The following is a 9905-nucleotide window of genomic DNA, read 5'->3' as shown; positions in this document are numbered from 1 at the left end:
TTGATGCGTTGAAGCTGTCCCACATGCTGGTGGCAAAATGTTTCATCCATCATGCTGGGTCGCTTAACATCCAAGGCTCGCTTCATCATAGATACATTCAGGTTCGTTGTTCCGTGACAGCAGCTGTCCACGAAATCACATGTACAAGAATCTGATACATATTCAAATTTTCCCTCTTTTCAAAATATTTGAATAATACTGTACCCTAGAATTCTTGTTTGTGAGGAGATATGAAGTCTTTTCGAAATTTTAATGTTCTGGTTCCTCTAAATAAGAAAGTGCTACTAAATTTTGAAACTTTCTCCACATTTGAGAGAGATTGAAATTAAAAAATCTTCCCGCTTCTCTCCTTGCGTGCTGCGCGTGTGGCTCGCAAGTTTCGCGCACGCCTAGGGCGCGCGACAGTTACATCTCGCGCTCAGAAATAAGATCTCTTTTAGATGGCAGTATTCATGTGCGTCTTCATATTCTGAATTGTCTACTTAATTAAGTATATTCAAAGATTAAGTTTATCAAAGCTCTGTAGGCTTTGAGGTACACATTCTCATCGTGACACTCGCGCTGCGCGCTCGGTTTCCGACAGACATTTGTAAACAGGTTTTGTTGAACCTTTTTTTCTCTCGTAACTTTCGTCGTTTTTCCACATATTTTTATTTTATTTTTTTTATGTTTTCAATGTAATTTTTCACGAATAAAACTAAAAGTACGATTCCTATCTAGAAGTGATTCGTAACGAAATTGTAGATCTTTTTGGGGATACAAATTTTTGTTAGTTCATATTTTTTTGTATCCTACATAGTTTGTCCACAAAATGAAATTTTTGATTTTTCATTATTTTTTGTGCTATCAAAATTTGAGATTTCTATTTTTTAAGAAAATCCAAAAATCTGTTTATATAACCTTGTACGCTATAACTCTGAGACTTTTTTTAAATCGAAAAAAGTAATTAGGATAAATTGTTTGTTCTTTTTAATACTATAAATATTCGTACATAGAATTTTCAAATTCAGAAAAAAGTGGTCTCAAAAATTTTCAAAATGCGCTCAGTTTTCGAATTTGTATCAGAAATGGCTGGCTAACGAACTTGTTCTTGTTTTAGGACCTAAAAAATTATGCCAAAGATGGATTTGATCCGTTTATTTTTTCGAGAGTTTTCGTATTTACGGATGGACGGACTGACAGACAGACGCAATCGCGAAAACTTGATTTCGGATACAGATTTCAGGGTGTATTAGAAACTGGATATCCGTTGAAAAACTGAAGTGTGAAATTTCTACCCATTTTAATACTTTTTCAATCATAAATGCTGAGAACGTTATAAAAAACTACAATCCTTGCTTGAGACATTTTTCTCTATCTCGCGTTTTTATGTTAAAAATAGGATTTTTGTTTTTATAGTATTTTTCATAGATAAAACCAAATATCCTACAAGTTTTTTCTTTACATTTTCACGTATCTATCTTCTTTTGATGTAATATTGGAAATTTCAATTCGTTCATACCAATTTCGATGAATAAAATAATTAAAAACGAGAAACAATTCTCCAAAATTTTCCTCATATTTTGCGTTGTATATTGGCTAAAGATTTTAATTTTCGATGTTCTGCACATTATTTTCGAGAAATAAAAATAAAATGACTAGTCCTATTGAAAAATGATTAAGAAAAATTGTGCAGGATTTTTTAAAATCCAATATTTCTCGTTAAGAATTTCTTTCGTATTTTGCGTCGTTTGGTTTAAAATTTGAATGTTTTGATGTCAAATTTCGTGCAATTCTAATACTTTCTCAATCATAAATTATAATAATGTAATAAATTATAACAAATTTGCATCTGTTTTTTAAGCGAACAACTATTGTCTACAAATTCGCTTTGTACCTTTTGTTTTTTTCCAAAAAATTTTCATTTTTATTTATTATGTCATTTTTATGATTAAAACCAAAAATACGCGTCCTGTCAAAAAGTAATAGATAACAAATTTTTCTATATGTTTTAGGTGCTCAATTTTAGTCAAATAATTTTTGTTCTTAACTTGAGTCGCTTTTCCACAAATTTTTTATTTATTACATTCTCATCATTTAAGATTGAGAAAGTATTACAATTTTCCGAAATTTGACACCACTGTTTTTCAACGGAACTCTTCGTTTCGAGACCCCCTGAATCCGAAAATCAAGTTTTTACGATGGCGCCTGTCTGTCCGTCCGTCCGTAAACATGATAACTCTCGAAAAAGTGAACGAATTAAATCCATCTTTGGTGCCATTTTTTGAGGTCTGAAAAGAAAGGACGAGTTCGTTAACCAGCCATTTTTTATGAAAATTCAACAAAGTGAGCGCATTTTAAAAAAAATTTTGATACTACTTTTTCTGAATTTGAAAATTCTATGTACAGATATTTATAGTATTAAAAAGAAAAAACAATTTATCCTCATATTTTTTTGATAAAAAGAAAATTTTCAGAGTTACAGCATTTTAAAAACTTTTAAATCAACCGAAAATCAAAATTTTAAGCCAAAAAACGCACGATATGAAAAAAAGTCAAGCGAAGAAAAACACTTATTTTTGAGAGCCCCACAATACTATCATAACAAATTTTTCGATTTTGTTGGAAAATCGAAAATTCAAATATTGATTGCACAAAAAAATAATGAAAAATCAAAAATTCCATCTTGTGGTCAAACTATGTAGGATACAATAAAAAATAGGAAGTAACCAAAATTGTTATCCCAAAAAAGATCCATAATTTCGTTAAGAATAACTTCTTGATAGGATGCGTACTTTTTGTTTTATTTGTGAAAAACAAGATTGAAAACATAAAAAAAATAATATAAAAATGTGTGGAAAAACGACGAAAGTTACGAGAAGAAAAGATTCAACAAAACCTGTTTACAAATGTCTGTCGGAAATCGAGCGCGCAGCGCGAGTGTCACAATGAGAATGTGTTCCTCAAAGCCTACAAAGCTTTGATAAACTCAATCTTTGACCATATTTAATAAAATAAAATTTTATTCAAGCATTACAAATGCAAAGAATAAATATCCGACCTCGAAGCGCGAGGTAACCCATTATCGAGCTCGAAGCGCGAGATTCGACCGTCGCGCGCCCTAGGTGCGCTCAAACTTGCGAGCCGCGCGCGCAGCATGCGACGAGAATGTACCCGCCAGGCGGGCAGATTTTTTTTTTAAATTGTCAATGTTATTTGTCACGAATAAAACAAAAAGTACGCCTCTAATCAAGAAGTGATTAGTAACTAATTTGTAGATTTTTTTTTGGGATCACAATTTTAGTTAATTGACGTTTTATTCGTATTCTACATAGTTGGACCACAAAATGGAATTTTTTTGATTTTTCATTCTTTTTTGGGCAATAAAAATTTGAATTATAGGAATTTTAAAAAGCAATATTTTTCTTCAGTTGACATTTTTTCGTATCTTGCGTTGTTTGGCTTACAATTTTGGATTTCAGTTGTTTTACAAAATTCTGAAAATGCTATAACTCTGCGATTTTTCTTTTTATTGAAAAAAGCCATAAAGATAAATTTTGTGTTCATTGTAATACTATAAATATTTGCACATAAAATTTGTAAATTCAGAAAAAAGGATCAGTTTATTTTTTCGAGAATTATCGTGTTTACGGACGGACGGCCGGATGGACAGACAGACACACATACGCCATAGTAAATACCTAATTTTCGGTTTCAGGGGGTCGCGAAACGTGGAGATCCGTTGAAAAACTGTGATGTCAAATTTTGGACAATTCTAATACTTTCTCAACCATAACTTATGAGAATGTAAAAAAAATCGAGAAGATTTGGAACAAAGGTCAAAAGTATCGATTTTGTAGCTTCGACTAAAACTTATTTTTAAACTAAAAATTTAACGCGTGCGCTTGTGAAACTCGCTAATATCAACTTAAAAAGTGCATCGGCGATTCGTTTTACAACATAGCGGATTGGACTTGGACTAAAATTATCGTGAATTTAAGTAGCCTTTTCTTGCGGAACGTGACATATTGTCTCAGTTAAAACAAAAAAGCTTTAATTTGAAGGAATTAGATAAACATTTCGAATTTTCTGGTGTACCCGGCGGGCGAACGTTGCGTTGGAGAGTGACCGGGCCAGCGTTTAAGTAGTGAAGGCCGGTACTAGTGAGAAATACGCGATGGCTTAATTAGACGGCCGATACTACTTTCGACGAATTTAGTATCTATGGATACTAAATTCGTCGAAAGTATAGTATCGACCGTCTATTGTGGGTGCTCTTTATTTATTATATAATATTTACAATTTTAAAGGAAATACATACTTGATTAATGGGATGTCTACTAGGGTGGATAAAAAAAAATTATAAATTGAAAACGCCTTGACACTGAAATGTTTCATGTCGGGTCCCTTATAACGTGTGTCAAATTTGAAATGATTCCATTCATATCTTGTGGTCAGGTATTGTGGAAATAGAATTTGAAAAATTTTTAATCGCAGAATTTGGGAAAAATCGTGAATGTTATTTTTGTTTCATAATTTTCATAAATTTTACAATTTTTTATTTGAGTTTATATATTAAGAAATAAATTTTGTATGGGGACATAAAAATTAAAGAAAATCTATAAGCTCTAAAAATTATAAATAATTCTTTTCAGGATAGAAAAACTTTCTTATGTTCAAAATGTACTTCTAAAAAAGTGAATGAATAGGAGTATGATACAAAGCAATTAAGAAAAGTACAGTATGCGAGAATACGTGAACCGCAACGGATCGTTCTCTAGTTAGTCTAGTCCCTCCTGAGAGTTTTGAAGAAGGATCTGAAGAAATGGTCAAAAACTTTAGTATCTTTCGTGATGAAGTGAAAGTTGAGTATGATTAAGGAGGTCTTAGCCGGCCGGACTCAAATTTTTATTAATAAATTGATAGTGGCTGAGAATGCTGAATTTTCATTGACTTTGCATGAATCCAGCAAACTCTAGTCTAAGTATTTATAAAAAACATTCTACATTTCTAAACAATGCTGGAAAAAAATTATTTCTAATTTTTAGAGCTTCTAGATTTTTTTGCTTCATTTTCAGGTCTCCATCAAAAATTTAATTTTGCCTCTATAAAGTCAAATACGAAATCTGAAAAAATTCCAAAAATTCGGTGTCTTATGAAAAATAAGAAACAAAAATAAAATTCATGATTTTTGAAAAATTCTGCGATTAAAGTTTGTTTAGTTATTAGTGAAAAAATATAATTCTCTGCATTATAAACTTTGCAAATCAAAATTATCAAAAAATCAATTATTATTATTGATTAAAGTGAAAATTTTTAATGCAAATAATCCTTTAATAACGAAAAATAATTATTTTCTTAACATTCGGCTACCAGACTGTAATTTGTAAAGAATTTCATACTCTTAAAGGGATGAGAAACATGAAATTATGTAAAAAGAAACTCAGAATATTTTAGTTTACGAAATGTATACGGCAAAGTGAGTAACCAGATAATCCTCAAAGAATGTAATGCACAAGAGACACTAGTTGGCACATGGGAAAGGATTCGTTAAAGGTCGTTCGGACATGTTCAGAGAGTGAAAGATGAATGACTAACGAAACAAGCGTTTCAAGGTAAAGTAAATGGCAGTGTGCCCAAAAGCAGACCGCGAAAAAAATGGTTACGGTGTGTGAAAAAAACTCTAATTAGAAGAGACATTAGAAGCCACAGAAACACGAGCGCTCGCATAAAAAAATGGATGGACGTAAAGGAAGCTGGAGAAGTATGTCAAGAGAGAAAAGTATCTCGATAAATAGTTAATAAAAAGAGTGTTAGTAGAGTGAATGACGCCTGAAACAACTGACCCTGGATGCTAATGGAGGAAAGTGGGGAACCTCACATGAAAATTTTGCGAGGATCTTCATTTGAAGTTATTGTTAGATAGATTGATCAGCAACCTGGGTCGGATCAGTTTTGCGGAACGAAGGTGTTATTTAAAATTAACTCGAGAATTCTAGATCAATCTAAAAAATCTATAACCCCTTCCTCACGTTATCCTTTCCCCACCGAGTGATTTGCGCCTACTTCGTGAAGAAAATGGCTTAATGGTATAGTTATAATAAATACACACTGGCATGCCGCACAGTAAGAGGAAATGCACTTTTCTCGTTCAGACATGTCCAGAACCTTCAATTTTATTCCGATTTTAAATTAAACAAAAATTCAAGTTCATTTAATTCTGAAAAGATTGACGCTCCGAACTTTTGTCTCCTATATTTGTTTATTAATAAATTTTTCCCTGAAAGTATGGACAAACTTAAATTTTGTACATAACAATTCATTACGCTTTAATAACTGATTATAAAAACTTTATATTGTCTCAAATGAATGTTCATGGACTTATAGAATACAAATAATTTGTTCATTATTCCATTTATTTGTTATAAACAAATTTTATATGCAAATTGAGAAATAGTCTTATTATTCGTACAAAAAATTTTGTTACTAAAAGTGCTTCATCTAATGTAAGAATGGCATTTAATTGCAAGAATAAATTTAAAAATTATAATAACCATTGTTATAAACAATTCTCGTGGAAAAATATTAAAATTTGAGATTTTTTAAAATGATAATTTCCTTCAATCGTCAGAACGACTTTAGGTATTCCTTGAAATAATAAATGTTTAATAATATTCGATAAAATATAAAAATTTAAATTTTTATGAACAAATTAGGTATAATCAAACTCAAATTGTGGACCATTCGCATTGAGCAAATTGTTCTTTGCACTGGAAATGGTTTAAGCTATTGGACGAATGACTGCTAGTCACAACAATTTTAGAAAAGTTAACAATAACCACTGTTATTGACAATTACTGCAGTGTTATGATTCATCTCAATCTATTGCGATTGAAAACCCGACCGTTTATAAAAATTTGAAACATTAAAGTAGTTATATTTTACTAAATATTACCAAAGATAGATATTTTAAGAATATCCGTAGTTATTATGGCGATTAAAGAAAATTAAAATGTGATAAAACCTTAAATTTGAATATTTTGTAAAGAGAATTATTCATAACAATGGCCATTGTTAAGCTCTCCAATATTTTTGTGACTACAAGTCATTCGTCCAATAACTTAAAACATTTCCAGAGCAAAAAAAATATTTTTCTATGCGAAAGGGCCAAAATTTGGAATTTGATTATATAATTTGTTTATATCTGAAGTCGTTCTGGCGATTAAAGGAAATTATAATTTTAAACAAATTTTAATTTTAATATTTTAACACATAAATTGATTATGATAGTGGTTATTATAAACTTTTTAATTAGTTTTGTAATTAAATGTCCTTCCTACATCAATATGAAGCACTTTTAGCAAAAACCAATTTTTTTACCGATAATAAGACTATTTCTTAATTTGTTCATAACATTTGTTTATGACAAATAAATGGAATAATAAACAAATTATTTGTATTTTATGAATCCCTAAACACTGATTTAAGATAATATTAATTTTTCCTGATCAGTTATTAAAGCGTAAAAAATTTTTATGTACAAAATTTGAGTTTTTCCATACTTTGAGTGGAAAAATTTTTAATAAAGAAATAGACGAGACAAAAGATTGGAGCTTCAAGCTTTTCAGTATCTAATGTACTTTAAACGCTATTCAGAACTTTTCAAAAGATTCAAAAATAATTTAAATCTTGAGAAGATTTAAAAATATTTTTAAAAAATGTAGACTTTAAATTTTTGAGAAAAGAAGTTTTTGGAGAATCTTAAGATTTCTGGACAAATTAAAAAAAAAGTTGTTTAACTTTAAGAGATATAGACAACTTTAAACAGATTTAACAATGTATACAACAAGATGTACATTTTTAAAGATTTTGAACAAAAAATTTAAAAATATTTTTTATTTATTTTGAATAAGTGATTAATAATTGATTAATTATTGTAAAGTTATTTTAAAAAACCATTAAAAAATTATTTATTTCAATACTGCGTGAATTTTAAATTAAGTATATTATAAAGAAGTGTAATTATAATTGAACTGGCATTATGAACGATTACAAAATGCTTTTGTAATTATTCTTTAATAACCAATCAGTAATTAATCGTTATTGCCAAACATGTTAAAAATTATGTCTAAGAATTATTTAGCAATTAGAGTACCAAAGATAACGAATGAAGAATATGTTTATAAAATCGCAATTTTATCACATTGCTGATATTATGTGCAAATTTTTTTCAGTATAATCATCTGATGAGGGCTTCCATCGTGTGCCGAATTATTTGAAGCAATTGTAATATAATTTCTATTCATTCCCACACAACCCAATTAATTAAAAAAATCCACTACTGTAATTCTATGATCATGAATGAAACCAGCACCACTACAGCAACGTCGACGACGACGACGCCGGACAGGCACGCCGACAACGACGTGAAAACATTTTTTTCTGACTCGGGGCCTCAAAATGTCGACATTTGATGAAATCCGCGAAAGTTATTTTTTGATAACTTACAGATATCACCCATTTCATGGTCACACAGCCGAGAATGAAGAACTTTTTTCCAGATGCCCCATAGTAGATACCTTGAATTAACTACCGGATGGTTTCTGAAAAAATATGTTTGCTAGTAATACATATTTTATTTGCTATGGGAGAACTGCTTTATAAATATGTATTGTTAAAGGGGTTTGTAGCCAAAGAGTAACAATGATTGTGAAATGGCGAGAATCTCTATTCAACTCGAGGAGCTTTTGATACATTTGAGCCTGTGAGATCGTGGTGGTTTTGGCACACTGCTGTCCATTTTCAAAGCATAACGTAATAATGGCTTTCGGGCTTCTGTTCGTGGAACAATAAATTCAAATTCACACACAGTGCGAGCTAAAAGCGGAAGATACGAGCTCCGACCGACCGTTAGCTCATAATTTGTGGTACACAGCCTCGAGTTTCCTCTATACATCGGGAAAAAACAAATACCAGAGATTGGAAAAAAATATTTTAAATAATATTTTTAAGAAAGATACGAAAGTTCCATGCTAAATTACGTATGAATAGACATTATGAAAATGAAATGGAATCATATTTTATATAGTTATATATAGGTATTCTAAATGGGTTATTCCACATATTATATAATACTACACTAAATGCACGCGTACGTTTACGTCTATGGATTTTTATTTCCTAACATTAAGAATATAAATAATTAAAAAATATATTGGTAAACAAAATTTAAAATTGTAAAAAAATATTGAAATGTTTTGAATTCAAAACGTTCCAATTTAGACTATTACAGAATTAGGTATTTTCACTTAAATCACCAGCTAACTTAATTTTGTAGATTGCTGAGGGGATAACAGAAGACCCAATACGTGGGATTTAGTTCATGTTTGCCTTATTTTGTTAATATCTTCGTAAAAGCTCAATTTTTCTATATAAGTTTATTTGAAAAATAGTTTTTATTTTTTAATTACTAATTAATGAAATAAAAAGAAGATAATAATTATTTTTAATTACAAAGATATTACAGAAATAAAGGTTTGTTCTATGCATTTGATTAATTAAATAAAATTAAATTAAATTTTAAAATAATTAATAAAATTAAATTAAAATTGCATTATTTCTAATTAGGAGAGTTAAAGATTGAATACTTCAAAATTAAGAACTTTTGAATTTAAATAACTTTAAATTTGAAATGATCAAAATTTGACATTTTGAGATTAAAAACTATATTGTATTTTTTAAAGTAAAAGCTTCTCAATTTAATATTAAAATTGATTGGAAAAATTTGTCATAAATCAACAAATAAATTCACAATCAGTTGCATCGTTCGAAATGGAAAAAATGTCAACTAAAAATCTTTAAAATTAAATTCTATTTTTTTAACGTCTAAAATCAAAAGTAATTTTATATGGGAAACATTAAGAATG

At 29.6% G+C, this 9905-nt stretch overlaps 1 protein-coding gene across 1 annotated transcript in view; it reads right to left on the bottom strand.

Annotated features, from left to right (window-relative positions):
• LOC117177769 (guanylate cyclase 32E) overlaps positions 1-8527 on the bottom strand; it is a 68819-nt gene extending 60292 nt beyond the window's left edge. The window contains exon 1 of the mRNA XM_033368680.1: positions 8488-8527. Within this exon, the coding sequence (XP_033224571.1) occupies positions 8488-8505 (18 nt within the window). The 5' untranslated portion in view covers positions 8506-8527. The remainder of the gene's footprint in view (positions 1-8487) is intronic.
• Between the last annotated feature and the right edge of the window lie 1378 nt (positions 8528-9905).

The sequence above is a fragment of the Belonocnema kinseyi genome, chromosome 8 (assembly GCF_010883055.1).
Source record: "Belonocnema kinseyi isolate 2016_QV_RU_SX_M_011 chromosome 8, B_treatae_v1, whole genome shotgun sequence".
NCBI lineage: Eukaryota > Metazoa > Arthropoda > Insecta > Hymenoptera > Cynipidae > Belonocnema > Belonocnema kinseyi.
This window is presented reverse-complemented; position numbering and strand designations above follow the sequence as displayed.